The sequence below is a fragment of the Muscardinus avellanarius genome (genome assembly GCF_963383645.1).
Source record: "Muscardinus avellanarius genome assembly, chromosome: 7".
In the NCBI taxonomy this organism is placed as follows: domain Eukaryota; kingdom Metazoa; phylum Chordata; class Mammalia; order Rodentia; family Gliridae; genus Muscardinus; species Muscardinus avellanarius.
The window spans coordinates 26,939,153-26,965,801 of NC_137793.1; the positions used below are offsets into that span (position 1 = coordinate 26,939,153).

The 26,649-nt window shown below is 36.0% G+C and overlaps 3 protein-coding genes across 3 annotated transcripts in view; 1 reads left to right on the top strand and 2 right to left on the bottom strand.

Annotated features, from left to right (window-relative positions):
- LOC308265016 (olfactory receptor 2G6-like) overlaps positions 1 to 26,649 on the top strand; it is a gene marked incomplete at both ends in the record, with an annotated part of 658,093 nt that overhangs the window by 460,198 nt on the left and 171,246 nt on the right. The window lies entirely within an intron of this gene.
- Positions 12,957 to 13,898, bottom strand: LOC308265244 (olfactory receptor 2AJ1-like; the record flags this gene model as incomplete). Its single annotated transcript, XM_080698841.1, has 1 exon — positions 12,957 to 13,898. One exon carries the CDS (start codon positions 13,896 to 13,898, stop codon positions 12,957 to 12,959), a length of 942 nt encoding a protein of 313 aa, XP_080554967.1.
- LOC308265243 (olfactory receptor 2AJ1-like) lies at positions 23,592 to 24,533 on the bottom strand (the record flags this gene model as incomplete). Its single annotated transcript, XM_080698840.1, has 1 exon — positions 23,592 to 24,533. One exon carries the CDS (start codon positions 24,531 to 24,533, stop codon positions 23,592 to 23,594), a length of 942 nt encoding a protein of 313 aa, XP_080554966.1.

A 26,649-nucleotide genomic window follows, 5' to 3' on the forward strand; every position in this document is an offset into this window, starting at 1 on the left:
CTAACCCAAGATGTAAAAGACCTCTACAACAAAAACTATAAAACATTAAAGAAAGAAATTGAAGAAGACCTTGGAAGATGGAAAGATCTCCCGTGCTCATGGATAGGTAGAATAAATATCATCAAAATGGCCATTCTGCCAAAACTGATCTATAGGTTCAATGCAATTCCCATTAAAATACCAGTGACATTCTTCAGAGACCTAGAAAAATCAATCATGAACTTCATACGGAGAAAGAAAAGACCTAGAATAGCCAAAGCAATTCTCAATAATAAGAAACATGCAGGAGGCATTACAATCCCAGACTTCAAACTATACTATAGAGCAATAGTAGTAAAAACAGCATGGTACTGGCACAAAAACAGATATACTGACCAGTGGATTAGAATAGAAGATACAGAAACAAACCCACACATCTTTAGTCAATTAATCTTTGACAAAGGGGCCAAACACATACGCTGGAGAAAAGACAGCCTTTTCAACAAGTAGTGCTGGGAGAACTGGCTAACCATTTGTAAAAAGATGAATCTAAACCCCTATATCTCACCAAACACAGGAATCAACTCAAGATGGATCAAAGACTTAGAAATTAGACCTGAGACTGTGAAGTTAGTAGAGGAGAGCATAGGTTCAACACTACTACATATTGGCACAGGCAGTAACTTTCTCAACAAAACCTCCAAAGCTCAGGAAATTAAAGCAAGAATAAACAAGTGGGATAACATCAAACTAAAAAGTTTCTTCTCATCAAAGGAAACTATCAATAACCTAAAAAGGAAGCCTACAAAATGGGAAAGGATCTTTACCAGCCAACATTCTGATAGGGGGCTAATATCCAGAATATACAAAGAGCTCAAAAGACTCTACATTAGCAAAACAAACAACCCAATCAAGAAATGGGCAAATGAACTAAATAGACACTTCACAAAAGAAGAGATACAAAGGGCCAATAGATACATGAAAAGATGTTCTTCATCACTGGCCATCAGGGAGATGCAAATCAAAACTACACTGAGATTCCATCTAACCCCAGTCAGAGTGGCAAGCATAAAGAAATCAAACAACAACAAATGCTGGCGAGGATGTGGGGAAAGAGGAACTCTCTTACACTGTTGGTGGGAATGCAAACTAGTTCAACCACTATGGAGATCTGTGTGGAGATTCCTAAGAAAGGTGGGAATAGATCCACCATATGATCCAGCTATACCACTCCTGGGTATCTTTCCAAAGGGGTTGAATTCAGAGAAATACAGCAACATATGCATACCTATGTTCATAGCAGCACAATTTGTAATAGCCAAAATATGGAACCAACCCAGATCACTATCAACAGATGAATGGATAGCAAAACTGTGGGAAATACACACAATGGAATTCTATTCAGCCATAAAGAAGAACAAAATTATATCATTTGCAAGAAGATGGAAAGCCCTGGAGAACATTATGTTAAGTGAGATCAGCCAAGCACAGAAGGAGAAGATACATATGTTTCCTCTAATATGCCCAAACTAGGAAACACAAAGGATACCAGTGGGACTCCAGATAATGGAGGGGAAATACTAGCTAAGTTTGAATGATAAGATAGGAGAGGAGGAAGGCCGATCTTGATTAATGAGGGTCTACATCTGAACATGAGTAAAATTATGAATAAGACATGGTTAACCTGGACAACCATTGGTGGGAGGGGGGAAGGGAAAACGGGGGCAGGGGGGAGAGGACACCAAATATAGTTTAAATGTATACTATTTATGTTCAATAAAAAAATTGTTAAAATAAAAATAAAATAAAATAAAATTTCAATTTAAAAAAAATAAAAGATGCTCAGTTATCAGTAGCCATTAAGGAAATGCCAATCAAAACCATAATGAGATAACATCTCACATCAATTAGGAAATCTTTTATCAAATGGAAAAGTATTTTTTCACAAGGTTATGGAGAAATTGAAAACCTTGTAATTTTTTGTCACAAATTGAAGTGATATCACCACTTGGCATATAACATAGTGATTATTTAAGAAATTAAGCACATAATTAGTACATGATCCAGTAATTCCACTTCTGGGTGTATACACCAAAGTCATCAAAAGAGGTAGTACAAGGGATGTCTAATTGCCCATGCTTGCTGAAAGATGAATCTATAAACAGAATGTGGTATGTTCCTAAAATGGACTATTACTCAGGTTTAAAAAGGAAATAAAATATGGACATGTTCTACAACATGGATAAACATTGAAGACATTATATTTAGTGAAATAAGCCAGGCACAAAAGGAAAAATATTGTATGAATTCACTTATATGAAATACTTAAAGTAGTCAAATTCATAAAGTCAGAGAGTGGAATGGTTGTTGCCAGGGGGTGAAAGAAGGGAGAGAAAAGGAGTATTATTTAGTGCGAACAGTTCTAGTTGGGGTGACAAAAACCCTCCAGAGATGTATGGTGGTAATGCTTATGCAACAATATAAATGTACTTCATGCCACAGAAATGTAGACTTAGACATAGGTAAAATCCAGGCACAATGGTTCATGTCTGCAATTGCAATACTTGAGAGGCTGAGACAGAAGTATGGCAGGTTCAAGACCAGCCTCAGCAACTTAGTGAAACCCTCAACAACTTAGCAAGACTCAATTTCAAAATCCTTTATTTAAAAAAGAACTAGGGGCATAACTCAGTGGTAGAGTACTCCAGGTCCAATCTCTAGTGTCACAAAAATCAATAAGTAAATAGTGCATTCTGTCATATTTATCTTTACCCTAAGACAAGAGTCAAAAATTTTAAATAAACTGAAATTATTCCAAACTTGCATTCCCAATTGCATTTTAGGATAATTAAGGCAGGAGCCAGGGTTTCCTGGAGCAAATGATATTCAATTACTGTGTGACATCTGACAATTAACAAAGAAAACTTTAGGAGAGCAAATTATTTTCCTAAATGTCATTTGGAATCAATATGAGATCAACATATTAGAACTTTGCTATCATGTATAATTTATATAAGTACTTTAGTTTAATTATTAATAAATAAAATATATGATTTGAAACGAATAAATGCAACTAACATTACAATCATTTCTGTTGTTTGCACTTTGCATGGATCTGTTAATGACAAATTTGCCATGAGAGAGTTAATATTATCTTGATTTAAAGATTTGGGTCAGATGTGGTGGCACATGCTTGTAATCCCAGCACTGGAGAGGTGGAGACTGGAGAATCTTGGTTCGCAAACAGCCTCAGCTACTTAGAGAGGCCCTTTGCAACTCAGTGAGACCCTATTTCAAAAATAAAAAAGACTAAAAGATAGGTCTGGAGGTGGTGTAGCTTGGAGATAAAATGCCCCTGTACTGCAAAAAAAAAAAAAAAAGAAAATTGGATAAGGGAACATTAAGCAGAAATAATGAATGGCATATTAGATCTGATATTCCATCCTCACATATTAGCACCTGAAATGTGTCATAAGGTTTGTTTCTAATAACAAGCCCTTTGGGTTGATACTCACAACTGGCATTCTACAGATGATAACACTGAGACTCAGAGGTTTTAAGTAAACTTTCCTAGATCCACAGCTATTAAAATGTACATGGGTCAGATATGGTGGCACATGCTTGTAATCCCAACATTTGGGAGGCTGAGACAGGAGGATTTGGGTTGGAGGACAGCTTCAGCTACTTAGTAAGGCCTTTTGCAACTCAGTGAGATCTTGTTTCAAAATAAAGAATAAAAAACAGGGCTGGGGGGTGTCGCTCGGAGGTAGAATGCCCCTGGGTTTCATCTTCAGTACGACAAAAAAATGTACATGCACACACATAATACATATGTGCTTAGGTACTTATACAAACAAGCATATGTTACAGTATAAATAAGTATAAGCATATAAACTTTTAAAAATGCGTAGTCTAGCTTAAACCTTAAATATCTTTAGATATGGCTTTTCTTAATAAACTTTTATTGGTGTATTGTAATTACATAGTATAGTAAGTTTCAATGTGATAGAAACATACATTTAATTACTCAAAAAATGAAATGAAAAATTATAGTTATTAATATAGAAACTCTATATAGGTGGCAAATTGTTGAGAAAATATTAATTGTAGCATCTTCTATTTCCTGAATCCCCTGGATTTACTCTTTCACTTGATTTTGCAATGGCCATCAATATTTTCATAGAAAAATGGTTCTCAGAAACTCTACTTGTGAATTTGTATCTTATTCCCATAACCAAAATGCCCTCACTGCAAAAATGTGCTGTTGGAGAATCATGTGACACGTGCATCTCTGTGGAAATAAGTCGAGGGTGCACATATTCTGCATAATCAGTAAAATTGTGCAAATGCCGCCTGTTTCAAAACAAATTACATATCATCTTCTTTTGAATTCAAAGTGCATCATTTCACTACCTAGAACTCTTTTCCTATGCTTCTATTTAGAGTTGAAAATTAGATACTAAAAATGTCTCTTTTTAGTGATTCATATATTAATAAAATACATAGATGTTTTTCAAATACAGGCACATTATCATAGGGTGACTAACTCAATCAATCACAGACTGATGAGCTGTTCAGGGACATACGGTCCTAGTCACAGAGTTGGGAATCAGAGGAGGTCCTTCAGAGTCTAGATAATGCGGCATTCCAACCAAGCACAGATATTTTTCTTACATCCTCCTCCCTTTAACCAAAATGATTCTCAAAGAGAGATCATTACATAGTCAGGCTGATTTTATTACATTTGGTTTTATCATTTGCACAGGTGCCTGAAGAGTGTGAGTTTGCCAGAAAAGCCTCCATAAGTTACCTTTACAAGAAGTGTCCTAAGAAATATCAGATTAGACTTTTTAATTTTTTAATTTTTTAATTTTTGTATGTGTGGTACTGGGGGTGGAACCCAGGGGCTTTTCTACCTTGGGCTATACTCTCAGACCTTTTTTATACTTTATTTGGAAACGGGGTCTAGACTTTTAAAAGGCTCTAAATAGAATAGACTGACAGAGATATATTTTAGTAAACATAGTGACTAAAGTCATTTTCTGTCTTCTTACAATACCTGAAATATCCTAATGCTCCTGACCTTTCATAAAATGACTTGTTTTACTTAAGTGTCTAGAAACAGCCAGACAGTGAACAAGATCATTTTAGAGCGAGGGCTCTTATTTATCCCATAAAGTCAGTCTTAGCTCTTTAACAAAGCTGGTCATAACAGAATCTGTGTATCTATAATAAGAACTATTTTTCATTGACATCAGTATCTCAATCAGATGGCACAAGAGTGTCCCCTGGAGACTGGACAAGGGTAGTCCTCACAGGAATGCCCTGGGTTCTGTGAGATCTTCCCTCCCTTTATCTGTCTCCATGACAGAGTCTACTAAAGAGAGAAGCAGTACACAATGATATCTATTATTTAATGACATAATAACATATTATTTAATGCATAATATGTATTATCAATTATCTAGAAGGGTATAAAATTAGAGAACTGTATTTTTGGAGTATAATGTCTAGAATAGTCAGTAATTGTTTGTGGGCTTCTAAATTATATATCTCTATGAAATTTCACAATGATGCATTTGCATTGAAAGGTAAATGGGTAATTATATATTCATGGATAGATAAAAACCAATTATAATAATAAATCATTCCAATTTTGTTTTGGAATGAAGGTGGGCTTATTCTGTTTCATGGTTCAAGTTCACTGAAGAAAGTTGAGATTTAAAATCAGATGTAGCCGGGAGTGGTGGCGCACGCTTGTAATCCCCGCGCTTGGGAGGCAGAGACAGGAGGATCGCGCAGGTTCGAAGCCAGCCGCGCGCGCTGGCTTAGGAGACCCTGTTTCCAAAATGAAAATGTAAAAAAATAGGTCTGGGAGTGTAGCCCGGAGGTACAAGGGCTTCCAGGAACCCCAGTACCACCAAAAAAAAAAAAAAAAAATAATAATAATAATAATAATAATAATAAAATCTAAGAGCTCGGTGTGGTGGTGCATACCTGTACTTCCAGTAGTATTTGGGAGGCTGAAACAGAAGAACTGAAGGTTTGAGAACAGCGTCAGCAATGAAGCAAGACTTTTGGCAACTTCACAAGATCGTGTCTCAAAACAAAAAATAAAAATGTCTGAAGGTATAGTCCCTGGGTTCAATTCCCAATATAATGAATGAAGGAAGGAAAGTTGGGAGAAAAACTAGATCTAATTCTATCCCTGCACTTATAAGAAACATAACATTTTTGTTTTGAATACAATGCTTTGAGCTTGTATTTTATAAGTAGACAGGACTTATTGCAAGCTACCTCTGCACAGTGAACAGTTAGTGCATGAATAAGATAGCATAGAGAGTAGCTGCAAATTCTAGACTACCCATCAGTAATACTGTTATCAACATCAGCTTGACTAGCATCATGTACAGCCACACATTTATTATGCACAAAGATTTTATATGATACAGTTTTTGAATTTTCTATAAACTGCCTATTTGATTTTCAGAAAACTCTGCTTGATTACTAAAGTAGTTATTATTGTTATTTATTATTATTTTGCACAAAGTTTGTTTTTATACAGGATGTAAAAATAAGCTGCAAAAGTTAAAAACATAAAGCAGTGTAATTGAACACAAATTAGTTTTAGAAACAAAATCTGAGCTGGGTCTGGTGGTGCACGCCTGTAATCCCAACATTCGGGAGGTAGAGACCAGAGCATCATGGTTTGCGGACAGCCTCAGCTACTTAGAGAGGCCCTTCACAACTCAGTGAGACCCTGTTTCAAAAATAAAGACTGAAGCCAGGCGTGGTGGTGCACGCTTGTAATCCCTGCACTTGGGAGGCTAAGACAGGAGGACTGCACAGGTTCGAAGCCAGCCTCAGCTACTTAGTGAGGCTCTCAGCAACTTAGTGAGAGACCCTGTTTCCAAATAAAATATAAAATAGGTCTGGGAGTATAGCCCAGAGTAGAAAGCCTCTGGGTTCCACTCCCAGTACCACCAAAATAAATAAATAAATAAATATAATAAAATAAAATAAAGACTTTAAAAAATAGGACTGGGGGTGTAACTCAGAGGTACAATGTCCCCGGATTCTATCCCCAGTACCGCAAAAGAAAGGAAGAAAGAAAGAAAGAAAGAAAGAAGAAAAGACACAAAATCTCAGTAACTAACACAACTACAAATCATATGTTTACCTATATTGTTTCCATCATTTCTTTCTTTAATTCCAAAAAGTAGGTTATTGCACTATAGATTGATAATTTTAACCCTTACCAGTTTGCTTTCACCAAAAGGTTCATTGTTTATTTTAATATAAAAACAGCATTAGTAAGTTCCAGGTATTTAATTAGAATAAAAAATGGATTTCTAGAAGTGACTTAGCAGGCAAGAAGTAGCAAAAAGATTACAAAGAAGATCATAAAAATCACTTTCCACTTGTGAAAAATCAAAGCTAAATAAAATCCAAGTGGGAAATAGAATCAAACTCCTGATTTGAATCTGGACTCTGAATGGCCCACCCCAATATAGTAAGGCCCTATGTCTCCTATGGACCCTTCCCATCCAGAAAACACGTTATGAATCAACTCCAAAATTACTTTGTTTTCTCTACTTCATACCCCAGAATTTTTGCTGTATGGTGTAAAAAGCGTAGCTAATTGTCCTCAAATTCAACTTCAAAACTATTTCTGAAGCAAAGTTTTCTTATGCTGTTGCCAATGGTTTTTTTCTCCCATATAATCAATAAAAGTGAAAATAAAATTAGAATTAGTACCTTTTATTATCTCCACACGGCCAAAAACTCACTTCCTGTCAGAGTGGTGGCGCACACTTGTAATCCCCATGCTTGGGAGGCAGAGACAGGAGGATCATGCAGGTTCGAAGCCAGCCTCGCTGGCTTAAGAGACCCTGTTTCCAAATAAAAATATAAAATAAGTCTGGGAGTATAGCTCGGAGAAGGGTTCCATCCCCAGTACCACCAAAATAAATAAATCAACAAAAAAACCCCAAAACTCACTTCCTTAAAGGACTATCTGTCCTGCAGTCATCAAATAAACAAAGACATTTTTCTGAGTAAACTTCTTGAATATTTTTCAAAAAAAAATACACGTTTCATCTCTAATCTCTACAGTTGTTTTTAGAGACGTCCGTGAAAGCTCAGCAGGAACCATAAATCTGGTCTTCCTTTACCTGGAGATTGAGTCTAATAATTTGCTTGTATTCACCAGGGAATGTCCATTGAGATTTGGACAGTAGAGTCTAAGTCAACGGTAACATAACATGGCCTTAGGCCAAGAAAGGAAAGACTCTTTTAGTATAGTTAGATATTTTCCCTTCTTTTCTTTCTTTCTTTCTTTCCTTCTTTCTTTCTTTCTTTCTTTCTTTCTTTCTTTCTTTCTTTCTTTCTTTCTTTCATTTGTTCTTTCTTTCCTTCCCCCTTTCTTCCTTCCTTTCTTACTCTTTTTATTTTTACAAGTGTTTTACATGGTATATATTTCATTTGAGATTTATGCTTTGTGAATGTCAAAGAAAACTTTTATAATCTTAAAATTGCATTTTGTGCCAGGAATAGAAGGAAACGAGTATGATGTGGCCACTATGTGCCTATTAGATGACTGGCATGTAGTCTATGATATTATCTCACTGACTTCTTTGGGGTACATTATAATTAGACATCGTAGTGAGGTTCAGAGTGATCAATTTGTTGTATGTCTCCCTCCCACCCCTTCCCTATCTCCCACTGATAGTCTTTACATTGATACATGTAACTTTATTTATGAACAAAGGTTTGAGTAGCTACCATCATCAGATCTCCCCTTTCTCCTCCCACCTCCACACTTTCCTCCCTCTCTCACCGGCTGCCCCTCTCCCATTCCCTCAGTGTGTCCTTCATTTATCTGAGGTCTTTGTTTCCCAGTTTCTCTCTAGCTTCTACATATGAGTGAAAAGAAACTACCCCTCACTTCCTATGATTGGCTAATCTCACTAAGCATAATATTCTTGAGTTCCTGCAAATGACATGCTTGTTATTTTTTATGGATGAGTAGAATTCCAAGTGTGTATATACCATAATTTTGTCCGTTTGTCTGCTGATTGATACTTAGGGTGGTTCTATAGTTTGGCTATCATAAATTGAGCTGCTATAAATATGAAAATGCATGTTTCTTATGTTAATCTAATTTCATTTCCTTTGGGAAGGTCCTCAAAAGTGGTAGAGCTCGGTCATAGGTGGCTCCATTCCCAGTATTTTAAGGAATCTCCATATTGATCTCCATGGCAGCTGTACTAATGTGCAATCCCACCAAAAGTGTATTAAGAGTTCCTATTTCAGCCACATGTGGCTAGCTGAGAGAAATGTTCACATCCAAAATTCAAAGTGCCGTCTCTACTGAATATGTGTTGATTCTGCAACATCATAAGATCTAAGCATCCCAAGATAAATTATCAGAAATTGAGCACAGATACTGTCTATTTAATCAGGTGGTGGTGTCATTTTCTCTAAGGAAAATAGTAGAGTACAGGGTACTGTACTCTAGAAGAGCAACTGCTTCTATATTTTTGAAGGAACAAAGGCGAATTTTTGTCAAATATGACATTTCAGTGTACACCCAAAGAAATTAAGGAAAGTAGCTCTTCATATATCTGATAGCAATGTTTAGGCTGAATGAAGTGGATTAAGGGGCTAAAGCCAGATCCTAGTTAGAGTGTCCAAAGAACAAAATTTAGAAAAAAGAATGTTGCAGAATACATTGAAAAAGCCCAGTGTTGTGGTGGCAACTGTGGATCATGGAGGGATTAGGGACAGTGTTGGCATTAATTTCTAGCTCACTAGAATTGTTTCTAATGAACTCAGGTTTTTATTGTGTTTGAACAGAGCCCTGATAGAATTTTACATACATGACATGAATTACTTCAGGTTTTCTATGTAGAATGGACTGTGTGAAACAAGGTGAAAACAACAATATTATTCAGGTAACTAATCCAGGTGAGGAGCTGGGTGCAGCTCAGTTGCCTAGCATGTCCCCAACACTATCATGTACAATTACAATGCACCAGTTAAAAAGAAGGTAACACTTCCATCGTTGTCATGTACTTATATGAAATTAGCAATGGTAGTCTTAATATTGTGTGCAAGGAAGAGCAAGGAAAAAAGAGAGAGCCTAGGAGGAGCTCACCAAGTGCTATGTACACGTACATCTCTGTCACTCTAAACTTCACCATTATGTGAGACTACAGTGCACCAGTAAATATTTTTTCAAAAAGAAAGAAACCAGAAAAGGACTAGATACAAGAGTAATTTTAGTTCATTTTCACTCAAATAGATTATATGAATAGAATATGATTATTTTGATCCTAGCAAAAGGTAAGTGAGATTCTTTGTACTGAGTTGTCTAAATAAATAGACATGTTAGTTGATTTTTTTCCAGTTACAGTAATTTTCTATTTCCTCTACTTAGAAATGAGTTTAACAGAGAATATCTTGTTGCAGATTGTGAAACACATAAATTTTTAAACGTGGGTTTATGATTTAGTAATAATGTCATACAATTCTAATTTCACCCACATATTATTTACAATTCCATTCACATTGAACCATGCTTTTTTATTTTGTACCAAGATGATTTACATATCTTTTTATTCTGAAGTCATATTGTCTGGGAGTGTAGCCTGGAGGTAGAAGGGCTTCTAGGAACCCCAGTACCACCAAAAAAAAAAAATTATACAGTGTATGATGCATTCACATTTAGCATTATCATCTGCAGTAAATTGTGCTTTGATATAGTATTATGTTAGCAATTTTCTATTGTCTACTGAATACAACTTCAAAGCATACCAGGGATCAGAAAGAATTAAGAGAATGAAAGGAAACAAGAAATTTCAAAATTTTGTTGTATTTTGTATCATCCTTATTAAAAGTATTTCAAAAGATAATTTAAAATTTATCCAAAGTTTTAATGTATATTGCCAGATTGTTCATTTAAAAAATGTTTGTATCAGGAATTCTCAATATAAATGTTCAAATAAGATCATCTATATTAATTGATTGCTTTTGTTTCTTTTTTCTGATTTGGTTTCTTTTATGGTTGTAAAAATTCCTATATACCCCTAAATTTTAAAGCATCTTTATGTCTTTAATTCCAGAACACAAAGATAAATATTCTTTGACTTGTGTCCCTATCGCTCCCAACAAAGGGAGTTATACCAACCCTTCATACTCAGTTATAATTGCCGTAAGCATCTGTCCCCACAACTGTGCTACGCAAATGTATAAAAGACTTCATCTTATTTTGATGCTCAGAGAAATGTGTTCAAGAGATGTATCTGAAATGATTCTTGTCAAATGTACAGGCATTTACTTCAATCATAGTGTTAAAATGGCTACATGATGATAGCTGCCATTTCATTAGAGTTTCAACTGATCTGACAAGTTATTACTGATAGACGTATGCCCCTGGAAATCACATGTCTGTTACCATGGATAAGCACTTCTTTCAATCCTCATAGGCACCCCTAATAAAACAATAATTGTTGTTCAAAAAATGTTTGTATCACCTGGTTATGGTGGTGCATGCCTGTAATCTCAGTACCTGGGAGACAGAGACAGGAGGATCACAGGTTGAAGTCCAGCCTCAACAACTGAGCAAGAAGGCCATTGGCAGCTTAGTGAGATCCTACTTCAAAATAAAAAGTAAAAACAGGACTGAGGGTATAGTTCAGAGGTACAATGTCCCAGGGTTCAATCCTCAGTGCCACAAAAATTAAATAAATAAAATTAAAATGTTTGTACATATTTCATGTCCATTTACAGTACTAATAACATCAAATTCACCAATATTTGCTAACATTTATTTATTTTATCTATTTATTTTTGCTATACTGGGGTTTGAACCCAGGGTCATTCTACCTCTGCACTACACCCCCAGCTCTATTTTTTATTCTTTATTTTGAAACAGGGTTTCACCAAGTTGTGGAGAGCCTCACTAGGTAGCTGAAGCTGTCCTCAAACCAGCAATCCTCCTGTCTCAGCCTCCCAAGTACTGGGATTACAGGCATGTGCCATGATGCCCAGTTACATCTAATTTCATTACGACAAAGTAATAACTTCACCCAGCAAAATATTATACAATTTCTTAATTTTAATAATATTTTATAATATTTATATAATATGAAGTAATTATTTAACTTATTAACTTGAACATTTTTCTCAAAAATATGGTTTTTCTTGAGTTTTTGATATACAGTGTTATTTAAATAAATTCTCAATAAATATTTTTCCAATAATTTTAAAATAAATTTGTAAAAAGAAATTGTAAAGCATAACCTATGTATGTATGTGAAATAAAAGGCAACATTCTAAGTATTCTTAAAGTACATAATTATTTTGATCCTAGACACTAACTCAAATTTACTACAATGAGTGTATAAATGTGTGTGTATGTATGTATGTATGTATGCATGTATGTATATATATATATATATATATGTGTGTGTGTGTGTGTGTGTGTGTGTGTTTATATTTATTTCTCACTTCAGTGAATGACAATATCAGTGCAAACAAGGCAATGAAATAATGGAGGATTTCTAGTTGAATTTATGAGTTTTTAATAGCTCATTGCTTGTAAGTTTGGAAACATAATTTTACTCAGTTTCATAAAAACATAGACAACCTTAGATATGTGCTTAGATAATATATACATGGTTTTAATTTAAAAGATTTTTCAACTATTAAGTCTTAGTGGCAGGGAGTAGGAAATGTTGATTTTCTTACTTCCTAGTAAGTACCTGAGTGAATATAATATATGGACATATACTGTTAGAGTATAAAAACAAAACAGGCCACAAATGCACTATTTTCAATGTTTTGGAATATACATTTCTTTCCACACTTGAATAAATAGAAAACTTAATTTCCTTTTAGAGAATCTAATAATAAATAGCCCCTGAGTCTAAAATGTGGAAATCAAAAAAACAGAGAGTCCAGGCACCCCCTATTCATTTTTTATGGGGAAAGTTGCTTCTCAGCAGACTTCTCATGGCCATGAGAACATCTTTATTCCTGAAGCTGTAGATGACAGGGTTGAGGGTAGGTGTGAGGATGGTGTAGAATATCGCCAGGAATTTGTCCTGGCCTGGACTATGGTACGACTTGGGTCTCATATAGGTGAAAATGAAAGGCCCGTAGTACATTACAACCACGAGCATGTGGAAGGAGCAGGTGGAGAAGGACTTTTTCCGTGCCTCTGATGATTTCATCTGGAGGACAGTACGTAAAATTTGTACATAAGAGGCAGAGATCATGGAGGAAGGGATTAGCAGAAAAATAATCCCACTTACATAAACCCCTCGCTCGTAGCGTGACGTGTCTACACAGGACAACTTCAGCATGGCAGGAACTTCACAGAAAAAGTGATCGATGGCCCTAGAGCGGCAGAAGGGAAAGTGGAGGACGTAGACTGTGTGAATCACAGAGTTGAGGGTCCCCACCAGCCAGGCCCCCGCGGCCATGCGGACGCTGACATTGTCGTTCATGAGCACAGGGTAGCGCAGAGGGTGGCAGATGGCCATGTAGCGGTCACAGGACATGGCAGCCAGGAGAAGACACTCGCCGCCCAGCAGCGTGAGGGACAGGAACACCTGGAACCCGCAACCTGCGAAGGAGATGGTCCTGCTGCCAGACAGAAAGTCAGCGATCATTTTGGGAACGATGTTGGAGATATGCAGGATATCCATGAAGGACAGGTGGCTGAGCAGGAAGTACATAGGGGTGTGCAGGCGGGGGGCCCTGCGGATGAGCAGGATCATGAGCGCGTTCTCTGTCACGGTCATGACGTAAATGATGAACAAAAACGAGAAGAAGACCAGACTTGTTTGGGAAGAAGAGAAGAGTCCCAAGAGAATGAAATCACTGCTGAAGGTCAGGTTCTCATTACCCATCCTGAATTCTCATAGTTTACCTAAAATAAATTTAAACCATAAACAAGTACATGGTTACTTAACTCAGAAGTAGTCAAATCTCAGTCACACTTGCATATGTCTATGTAAGAAAATGGTAGTTAAAGGTACGTATTGTTGTAATGAACATCAAAGGCCTCAGCCAGTATTTGGAGTGGATATGTTTCATAAGATGGGCATTTATTTGCTTGAATCAACTAGTGATATTCATTTTATTGACTAGGCTCTTGGCTCCCTGGTGATTCTGAAATTTTTAATTAATTCACATACTTCCTTCAAGTCTGTCTTTTCTCCATGTCTCCCATGTCCCTTCCAGGAGGCAGCACCCTTATTCTCCTGGTCCTCCTTACTCTGATATCTTTTTACTGTTTCGTACATAAGGCTTTTCATTCCAGTATATTTAACAATAAACTTACAGATGACATGGACTTTTTATTGTTGTGTATCCTGTAGAATCTGAACGGGGTACTTCTGTTTGCTCTGAAGATCAAACATGGTCTGGTGCTTCACAGATGCCCAGAAAGTTCATGCCTCACAATCAATGAGAGGGCCAAGGGACTCCAGTTTCTTCATAATGCATTTTCATTTAGATAAAATAAAATGTATTATTTATAAGACTTTCCAATACAAATAAATAATAAAATAGCAAAATCTAGCTTAGTCTATGTTTATAATTTGAAGCATCATTCATATCTTAATTGTAAAACATGCAAGCTTTGTTTAGTCTAATCAATAATGTACCTTTAAGAAAGCATTTTACGGCTGGGCGTGGTGGCGCACGCTTGTAATCCCAGCACTTGGGAGGCTGAGGCAGGAGGATCACACAGGTTTGAAGCCAGCTCAGCTACTTAGTGATTACTCAGCAATTTAGTGAGACCCTGTTTCCAAATAAAATATAAATATATCTGGGAGTATAGCCCGGAGGTAGAAAGCCCCTGGGTTCCACCCCCAGTACCACAAAAAAAACGAAAACATTTTACTCATGCCTGTTTGTTTTAACCATCTCACTTTGTTTCTATCAGTATTAGTAAGATATGCTACCTTTTCATTAATTTTGACTTAATTTGGCTTGAAATATTTTTTCTTTTTCATTCAGAGTAATCGTGCAATATGTTTCTTCCTGATTTGGCTCAACCAGATGCCAATTATTAATAACATTTGTGTTACTGTACATTCTCATGCTCAAAAATTACTGATTTCTTCTCACATTATTCCTTGGCTTTATTTTTTTTTTTTACTTTCAGACAACCAAAGTAAAAAATAAGTGTCCTTTACTCTTAAAAATACTTATCCTGACAAGTGTTCGATATGGAAATCCTCATAACTATTAAGTCTGAAATGTGCTTTTGTACTTTTCCTTTGGTGAGGATGACAAAGTTTTGGACCCACTTCACATCAGAATTATTTTATTGAAAAATTTCAAACTGCAGACTTATCAGGTTGGTTGGCTAACTGATTAAAAATGCCTGGTGTTACTCAATTCACTGAATTATTCTGGAATCACATGGAAAAAATCAGAAGTCAAACACTGAATCAATCCAAGGACAGATGGAATATAATTATTACTTAAAAAGATGATATGAAATATGGGTACAATATTTATATGATATTTCAGGTACTCTAGGAATGATCATGCTCTTGGCTCAAACAATTGAATTAAGAAAATAGTAAAATAAGCAGTCTATCTCCTAATTCTTTGAAAAGAGATAAGAAAACTTAATCAGATAGAATATCCTGAGCGGATTTCATTTTGGATCTTTTTGAAATTTGAGATTATATCTGAAATAAATTTTATATGAGATTATATGAAATAAATTTTACATATAAAATCATATCTGAAATAAATTTCTATTAAATCAAGTGTTTCATAATGTTGTTTTGAAGATTGAATAAGACACATCAATAACATGACACACAAGGAAAAGAGCCTGGCATATAGGAAGTGCTCAGACACAATGATCATCACTACTGTTTCTATTATTCTATGTTAGTAATTATGTTACTACTGTATTATTATGATTATTATTATTTTAGGTTCTTTAAGTAGATATTGAAGCTATCATTCAAGAAAGAAGAGAAAGAGGGAGAGAAAGAGAGAGATGTAGGACATCATAGAATATAGCTACTTAAAGCAAACTACAATTAATTAAAAGTATTGGAGTTACATTATCTACTCATTGACTAGTAAAAATGGTCCAAGAAACTCTCTGAAGGAAGAAACTAGAAGATGGAATGAGAATGATTGCTTTGGTTTCCTTACCCATGTACACACATAGGTGTTTGTAGAAAGGTGAAGTAATGCTCCTTCTATAAGTCATTCTCCTGAGCTGCTCACAGTTTCATTTTGTCCCAGCCCTTTGACATTTTGCTTAGCTATTTTGCCCTTCTAAATTTCCAGAGCACTGAATCCAGACCCATAAAATCATTGCCTGTGACCTTGTCAGGTGCCTGTTGCTGCTGTCCCCATTTCTGAGAATCTTGTGATTAGTGCCTGGGCGTGATATTATCTTCCTCATCTTTCACATGGACCTGTCCAAGTAAATCCCCTAAAACATTGAATATTACCACTAGGTACAATAGGCCAAGGCAAAAATCAGAAACCTGTCCTTGACTTATCATTTCTATCCCATCTACACATAAAACATCAGGTCCACGTAGTCTTCCTACATAACTCTCCAGAGCCACTGTCTCTCATCTGTTTTGTCTTCTCTATGATCCCAGTGGCTTTATAGCATACTTCTCTACTTCCCTTTCATTGCAGCAGTACTGGGCTCAACACCACTCATATAAGACAGTACCATTCTCAGCACTCTGCGGCCAGAGGAGCGCACCCCATCTGCTGAATTCTGGACAATTCCAACCCATGAGTGATGGGACTGGAGGCACACACCTTCTTCCTTTCTTTTTTTTATCTTGTTTTTAACATATGAATATGATGATGTTTGTGTCTGCAAATTTCACAGGGACCAACCCTCAGGGATGCAGAGACAGAAAGCTGGAGCCAGCACAAATTTCTTCCAATCATGAGTTTCCAGAAGTATCTTGGCCAGGCCAAATTAGCCCCGATTCCCAGCAACACGTTAAAAATCACCCTTCTGTGTTTTTTTTTTTTTTAAATAAATCTTATTGTATATTTGGAACATATAATGTGATCATTTGGGATACATGTAGTCAAACAAATTACCATATTTGTCATCACACAATTTTGTGAAGAAAACAGTTAAAATCCATTTATTAAACAAAAATATTTTATACAATATAATTTTAGTTAATAAAATTTGTTCTCTAAATTTATTCATCTTTTTAAGATTTCCTACCTATGAGATATTTCACACTGAAGAAAAGACCAAATTCTCTCTGATTCTGCACTACTAACTACAAGCACTGGGGTTTAAAAATTACTTTTTTTATTTTGGTGAAGGCAATTAACAGCAAAGATGCAAGAAACTCTGAGAAGCTTGGTAGATGTGTAATGCAGTAATTGACAAGACATTTGAATACTCTGTTACCTGCTTTAGTCTAGAAGGCAAAGGATGTAGCAAATGAAATAGACTCAAGAAGAGTTAAAATACTGAGCAATAACTTCAGTACAGACTCACAATAATGAGGAGCACCAAGCTAGAGTTAGTAGACACAAGGAAACAGAGCTTTACAGACATGAAATGTGTAAATGATGCATGTAATAATATTACCCAATATATAACTATGACATAATTAGATTTCACTCGCGCGCATGCGTGTGTGTGTGTGCGTGTGTGTGTGTGTGTGTGTGTGTGTGTGTGTGTGTGGTATTTGAGCAATAATATTTAGATGTCTGGATGATGCTATAACCCCATCTTCCCAGACATTAAGTAGGAGATAACCATGTTGTAAGTAGAGGAGAGAAAAGTATGGCAATGTGGGAAAGGAGCAGAATGCCCTGTGCAGAGGCCTGCATTGTTAGATAAGAAGAGATACTTAGGACCCAAGAATTTATTATTAAAAGAGAAGCATAGACAGTCGTTTGATTATTCATTTTGTTGTTGTTGTTGTTGGTACTGGGATTCCTGGAAGCCCTTTACCTCCGGGCTACACTTCCAGACCTATTTTTATATGTTTTTTTGAAACAGGGTCTCTTATGCCAGCGCGGCTGGCTTCGAACCTGTGAGATCCTCCTGTCTCCGCCTCCCTAGCGCGGGGATTTCAAGCGTGCGCCACCACGCCGGGCCTCATGGTTTCTTTTGATGATCAGTCTCTTTTTAGTTTTATGCCATCCCATTTAATAACTTTTTTAAATTTCCTGAGCTTTGAGGGTAATACTGAGGAAGTTTCTACCTGTGACAATGTATTGAAGTGTTGGACCTACTCATCCCCAAATGATTTAAAAATCTCTGGTATAATTTCAGGACTTTGATTCATTACAAGTTGACTTTTGTGCAGGGTGAGAGGTAGAGATTTAATTTCATTTTTCTACAAATAGATAACCAGTTTTCCCAATACCATTTGTTGAAAAAGCTGTCAAAACTTTCTCCAACATATGTGTTTGGCACTTTTGTTCAAAATCAAACTGTTACAAGTGCAGAGATTTGTTTCTCTATTTTCTATCATGTTCCATTGGTCTACATGTCTAATGTGTGCCAATACCATGATGTTCTTATTATTATAACTCTGTAGTATAATTTGAAGTGAGGAATTATGAAGACTCCTGGATGGTTCTTATTTATGAGAATTGCTTTGGCTATTCTAGATCTTTGTGTCTCCATATGAAATTTAAGACTAATTTTTCTAGGTTTGTGAAGAATAACATTGGTATTTTTATAAGGATTGTATTGACTCTGTAGATCCCTTTTGGTAGAATGGTCATTTTGATAATATTTATTCTGCCTATCTGGGGGCATGGGAAATTCTTTCATCTTCTAAGATCTTGTTTTATTTAATTCTTTAGTGTTTTAAAATTTTTATTGTAGATCTTTTATCTCCCTGTTTAGATTTATCCTTATATATTTTATTGTTTTGAGGTTATAATGAATGGAATTATTTTCTGGATTTCTTTTGCAGTAAATTCATGGTTGGAATATAGAAAAGCTTTTGCTTTTTAATTGATTTTGTATCCTACTACTTTGCAGAATTTGTTAATCAGCTCTAGAAGCCTTTCTGTTAAATTTTTGGGTCTTCTAAATGTAGCATCATGTCATCTATAAGTAGAGATAATTTCAGTTCTTCTTTTCCTATTAGAATTCCCTTGTTAGTTTCCTCTTATCACTCTGGCAAGAGTCTCGAGGATTATAATGAGGAGTGGTGATAGTGGGCATCCTTGTCTTGTTCTTGATTTTAAAGGACATTTCTGCAGTCCCCCCATTCAATATGATATTGGCTTTAGGATTATTATATATTGCCTTAATGAAAAAGTTTTTGTTCATCAAGGAAACTATCAAGAGTCTAAAAAGAGAGCCTGCACAATGGGATATCTTTGCCAGATATCTTTCTGATAGAGGACTCATATCAGGAATACATACGTTATCTAAAAGACTTAACACTAAAAAAACCTAATCAGGAAATGAGCAATTGAAGCCAGGCATGGTGGCACATGCTTGTAATCCCAATACTTGGGAGGCTGAGACAGGATGATTGCAGGTTCAAAGCCAGCCTCCACATCTTAACAGGGTCCACTGCAACTTAGTGAGACCCTGTTTCCAAATAAGAAATTAAATTGGGCTGTGGGTTTAGCTTAGAGGTAGAATGCCTCTGGACTCAATTCCCAGTGCCACAAAAAAGAAATGAGCAATTGAACTAATTAGACACTTCACAAAAGAGGAAATACTAATGGCCAAAAGATACATGAAGAAATGTTCAGCATCATTAGCAATCAGGTAGATGCAAATCAAAACTACGATGAGATTCCCTCTAACTCAAATCATAATGGCAATCATCATGACGTCAAACAACAATAAATGCTGGTGAAGATGTGAGGAAATAGGGTTCTATACTGAAGAGTTGGTGAGATTACAAATTAGTACAGCTACTATAAAAATCAGTTTTGAGATACCTCAGAAAATTGGGAATGTATCCACCATATTATCCAGCTATACCATTCCTGTGAATCTTTCCAAAGGTACTAAAATCAGATATATATGTATATATCTGACATACATACATATATATCTGATTACATTATACACACACACACACACACACACACACACACACACACACACACAATGAAATTCTATTCAGCAATAAGCAAGAACAAAATTATGTCATTTTCAAAAAAATGGATGGACCTGGAGAACATATGTTAAGTGAGGTTAGTCAGTCACAGAAAATCAAAGTCATATGTTTTTTTCTTATATGCAGAAGCTAAGAAGTAATTGGAATAACAGAAAATCTTCAGATAATGGAGGAGAAACTCCAATGGAGCCAGGAAAGTGGTTTAGGGGAAGGTGGGGGGGATAATCAATGAAGTAAACACTTTTGTTGACATAATGTACGTATGTGAGAACACCAATGCCAATCTTAATATTCTGTATTAGGGTAGGAGGGAGCCAGGGGAAAACCCACCGAATGTTGTGTACATGTATGTTACTATTACTAAGAACTACATTATGATGTAAAACTATAATGTTCCAATAAAAATATAAAAACACTTTTTAAAAAACAATTTCTGAATAGCCTACTCATAATATTTTAGCTATGAACAACCTAGGAGGTTCATTGGCAGTCTTTCAGGATTTAGCACCATGATACCATACTATAAGCCTAGGTTTATGTGAAATTAAATTTTATAAAAATATAATCACATTCTTTGAAAATACATTGAATAATATACAACCATATTCATAGCAGTATTATTCATTATTCACAAGAGCAAAAATGCAGAAGCAAACTAACTGTCCATCCACAGGTAAATCTGTGAACAAAATGGTACATAGATTTAATGAAAAAATATTCAATCTTAAAAAGGAGAGGAATTTAGACATATGCTATAACATTGGAGACACTTGACGATTTATGCTAAGTGAAATAAGCAGTCACAAATGGAAAAATATTGCATTTCATTTATATGAAGTACACAGAGTAGTTCCATTTCTGACACTGATGTTCTATCAAAAAAACATCAGTCCCAATACAGTTAACAGATTTGATTTGAGCAAAGATCACTTCATATGCCGGATAACAAACAAAGCAGAAGATGTTTAGACCTCCCCAGGAGTGTGAACCATGAAGTTCCATTGATAAAACATGGGAGGGAACAAAGCAGAGAAATTACATGACTGGTTGAACGCAAGCATCTGTCCTATTTGGAAATAGTGTGGTGGGACCTTTACCTTATTTGGTTACGATTCAATGAGATTGCTGTCTGGGATTAGCCAAAGTTCAATTGCTTGTGATTGGCTGAAAATTGATTATTCATTGCCAAAACATACTCATGATGTTGGTTTTTGTATATTATTAACATATTAAGTTACTTTGCAGTTAGAAGCAAAGTTTTCAGAAGTAAGTGGAGTTACTTAGGTTTATGGAAACAGACTGAGTAATACTTAAATTAACAATCTGAAGACTCTAAATCAAGAAAAAGTATTGCTTGATTTTGTCTAATTAGTTTACTCTTTCCTCTGTTGATGACATGCAGTAAGTTATTAAGATAGCCTGGCGTGGTGGCTCATGCTTGTAATCCCAGTATGTGGGAGGCTGAGACAGAAGGGTCATGGGTTCAAGGCCAGCCTCAGCTACTAAGTTAGGCTTTCAGCAAATTAACAAGACCCTGTTTCAAAATAAAGAATAAACTAAGACTAGGGGTGTAGCTTGGAGACAGAATGCCCCTGGGTTTAATCCACAGTGCCACAAAAAAAAAAAAAAGAGAGAAAAAGTCATGTTTCCTCAAAGATGAATTATCATCAAAGTATAAAGAACACAGTCATTTGCTAGCATCCTACAGTGGATTAATCTTCTGCTACATCACACATATCTGAACTACAATTGCAAATGCATGCCTTCAGACTATGATAGAAATTTGTTTTAAAATATGCTGATTAGCCAGGCGTGGTGGTGCACCCTTGTAATCCCCGCACTTGGGAGGCTGAGACAGGAGGATTGCACAGGTTTGAAGCAAGCCTCAGCTACTTAGTGAGGCTCTCAGCGACTCAGTGAGACCCTGTTTCCAAATAAAATATAAAATAGGTCTGGGAGTATAGCCTGGAGGTAGAAAGCCTCTGGGTTCCACCCCCAGTACCACCAATAAATAAATAAATAAATAAATAAATAAATAAATAAATAAATTATACTGATTATTGTGTATGTGTGTACTTTTAATTTGTGGTTTATGCTTAAAATATCCTACTTCCCATTTCCATGTATTTTTTACAATCTCATCTGATTAACCATGCTGCTGTCCACTGTTTATCAATATATCAAGATTTGTCCTCTCCTCAGAGGACAAATATACGAAGATTTGTCCTTTCCTCTGATGCCTGTGTGTGTGTGTGTGTGTGTGTGTGTGTGTGTGTGTGTAATTCTTTACCTCCAGTAAAAAAAGTAGTTTTTAGCCCCACAACATAGTATTTTATTACTATATGTTTATCTGGAACTGCTTACGTTTTAAATACTGACTCCATATTTACATATTGTTCTTGCTCTATTCAGCTGGAGATTGACTTTCTTTTGTTTACTATTATAATGTTTGGATATCCTGATTTTACTATTCCTTGTTTTCGTGCTTCTAAAGACCCATACAAGATATTGCTGTGTGTCACTAATGAATCGTTAAAAAACATATAGCATGTGATGTATATAATATTAACATAAACATTTCCAGTTACTAACTTCTAGTAATACACATATACTTATTATTACACTAGTAAGTTTTCCATTTGTTTTCTACTGAAAAAAGACTCTTTAGCAACCAGTGATAGAAAAAAAAATTACAGTTAGAAGCAAGTAAGACAATTACAACTGTCAGGAAATAAACTTTTGTTAATATTTAATAGTTGCATATTATATCTACATCAATATTAATTGAATCATTAGCAGATAATTTAATAATACATTTCAAAATATATATTGCCAGAATATTTTAAAATTTTTTGTACCACTGGCAGGGCATGGTGGTGCATGCTTGTAATCTCAGTTCTTGGGAGGCTGAGACAGGAGAAACACAGGTTCACATCCAGCCTCAGCTACTTAGTGAAGCCCTCCACAACTTAGTGAAATCCTGCTTCAAAAGAAAGAATAAAAATAGAGCTGGGGGTGTATATCAGAGGTAGAATGCCCCTGGGTTCAATCCCCAGTGCAGAAAAAAAATTTGTATCATAAATCATTTCTATCAACATATAAAATGATGTCAAATTCATCCAAATATTATTTGGTGTTATTGCTTTATAATTTCCAACTATGAAAGGCAACTTAATGACTTTTCATCTATTAAATTCTCACATAACTTCTTGATATATTATGTTCTTTATTGTGTCATATTTATATTAAAGTTGGGGGCAAAAATGAAATAATATATTTTTAGAGGATTGTATTTAAAAAAACACATTTTATAACTTCTTTATTATAAATAGGACTCCAAATATTCACTTATTTTCAAAGCAAGAACAAAGCTCCAATTGTCTTTCCATTAAAAAAAAAATGGATGAATATGTTCTACATAAAATGTATGGAAAAAGAAAAAAATACTAATTCAGGCACCTTCCTTATTCATTTTTTATGGGGAAAGTTGCTTCTCAGCAGACTTCTCATGGCCATGAGAACATCTTTATTCCTGAAGCTGTAGATGACAGGGTTGAGGGTAGGTGTGAGGATGGTGTAGAATATCGCCAGGAATTTGTCCTGGCCTGGACTATGGTACAACTTGGGTCTCATATAGGTGAAAATGAAAGGCCCGTAGTACATTACAACCACGAGCATGTGGAAGGAGCAGGTGGAGAAGGACTTTTTCCGTGCCTCTGATGATTTCATCTGGAGGACAGTGAGAAGAATTTGCACGTAAGAGGCAGAGATCATGGAGAAAGGGATTAGCAGAAAAATAATCCCACTTACATAAACCCCTCGCTCATAGCGTGACGTGTCTACACAGGACAACTTCAGCATGGCAGGAACTTCACAGAAAAAGTGATCGATGGCCCTAGAGCGGCAGAAGGGAAAATGGAGGGCGTAGACTGTGTGAATCACAGAGTTGAGGGTCCCCACCAGCCAGGCCCCCGCGGCCATGCGGACGCTGACATTGTCGCTCATGAGCACGGGGTAGCGCAGAGGGTGGCAGATGGCCACGTAGCGGTCACAGGACATGGCAGCCAGGAGAAGACACTCGCCGCCCAGCAGCGTGAGGGACAGGAACACCTGGAACCCGCAACCTGCGAAGGAGATGGTCCTGCTGCCAGACAGAAAGTCAGCGATCATTTTGGGAACGATGTTGGAGATGTGCAGGATGTCCATGAAGGACAGGTGGCTGAGCAGGAAGTACATAGGGGTGTGCAGGCGGGGGTCCCTGCGGATGAGCAGGATCATGAGCGCGTTCTCTGTCACGGTCATGACGAAAATGATGAACAAAAAGCAGAAGAAAACCAGACTTGTTTGGGAAGAAGAGAAGAGTCCCAAGAGAATGAAATCACTGCTGAAGGTCAGGTTCTCATTACTCATCCTGAATTCTATTTTACCTAAAATGAAAGAATTATGTAGGAAAAAGGAAGGCAAATGTGTCACAATCTCAATCTCATTTGCAGATGTCTGCATAATAAAATGGGTCTCAGTGGTGCATATTTTAATCAACACCAACGGCCTCAGCCAGCATTTGGAGAGGGCATATTTCACAGGATGGAAAATTATTTGTTTAAATCAATCGAAGATATTTAATTCATTGACTGGGACTTTGGCGTCATGTTGAGTCTCAACATTTTAATTAATCCCACATAGTTTAAGTCCAGTCTTTTCTCCGTGTCTCACTGTCCACTCCAGAAGGGGAGGCAGCATCCTCACTGCACTGACTCCTTCTTACCCTTTTTTTTCCTTTTTTACATTCTTTACCTTCTACTACACATAATAATAAACATTATGAATTATGTTTATCATGCATTGTCATTCTCTAAAAAAAAACTTGAACTTCATGATAGAATATTTTATTCTATCCACTGTTAGAAGCCAAACATCAAGAATAGAATCTGGCTGAAAGCAGTTTATCAATAATGTATGTTGAATTCATTAAAAAAATTAACCATCATAGAGATACTTTTCTCCTTGTCTTGATCAGAGGGTACCACCAGAGTAGACATGGAAGCCATAAAAATAAACAAACAAATAAATAACTGTTAGGATGATGAGACTTATTATATCTTTAATGAATTTAAGAAGCATAGATAATGAAATATAGAATTCTAAAATATTGAAGAATGAAATATTATTGTATAACCTACTGTATGTTCATAATTTAAAACCTCACATGTTTTTATGTAAGAGGTAAAAGCTGCTTTATTCAAAAGCAACAATGCATTTTTAAGAATGCTTTAACTTTTACTTGTTTTTTTAAACTTCTAGAATTCAAATCATAAGTTATTAATTCTATATGTGGGGAATCAAGAGGTTAAATATTACAAGTTTATACTTGGATAGTAGTTACTTAAATCTTTATAGTTATTTGTATACCTTCTGTATATATGACCTCTCCCTCAACATGCATATACATACATATATGCATTTATATATTTGTAAATAAATGATGGAATTTATGGATACACTAACCTAGGTTTCTGCCTTTTAATACATACCATGATCATCAAAAACTAACAATAACCATAAAACAATTGGCCATCTTATTAACAATTACTCCTAAGTTTGAATACAGTTAATTTATTATATATATATATATATATATTTACTTATTATTTATTTATTTATTTTTGTGGTACTTGGAATTGATCCTAGAAGAATTTTTTTGGAAACAATAGGCCTCAATAGGCTGCTGAGGCTAGTGCACAACTGTGATACCCTGCCTCAACTCTACATGTATTGATATTACAGGTGTGTGCCATGTTGTCCAGCTGAACACAGTCAATTCATATTTTTATTTTCATGCAACAAATGTGGAAATTGTGTCACTGATAACTTTTCACTGATTTAGACTTATTTCTATGTTATTTCTTATGTTTATTTTTATTAAGAACTAAATCAATCTGTCTTAATGCCCTCAAATCCCAAGTGTGTTTCAGCTGTGGGCCTACTCCTGGCTGCTCCGACTGTGCTCACCCCACAGCACAGGAAGAGTCCATAAGAGATGTGGCCTGGGCCTTAGGGCAGGGAGGCCTCTCTGAGCTGGTTGATCATATGTGAATTTCCAACATCAGTGAATATTACTGACAACTCACTTGAACCACATTATATTCAAAGTCCACTCACTCTCTAGAGTCATAGTTTCCTTCTGGCTTTGTCAGTTAATTATTTACTGTACTATATCACCCCATGTCCATTTACCACTGAACACTTCAGTATTTAGCAGAATCCACTTCCCACTCTACCTGGGTTCCTCTATTATTTCTTTTATTTTTTTTTGGGTTGTTGTGGGAATGGGGGTAGAACCCAGGGGCTTTTTACCTCCGGGCTATACTATCAGACCTATTTTGTATTTTTATTTGGAAACAGGGTCTCACTAAGTTTCTGAGAGCCTCACTAAGTACCTGAGGCTGGCTTCGAACCTGTGTGATCCTCCTGTCTCCGCCTCCCAAGCGCGGGGATTACAAGCATGCATCACCACGCCCGGCTTTCT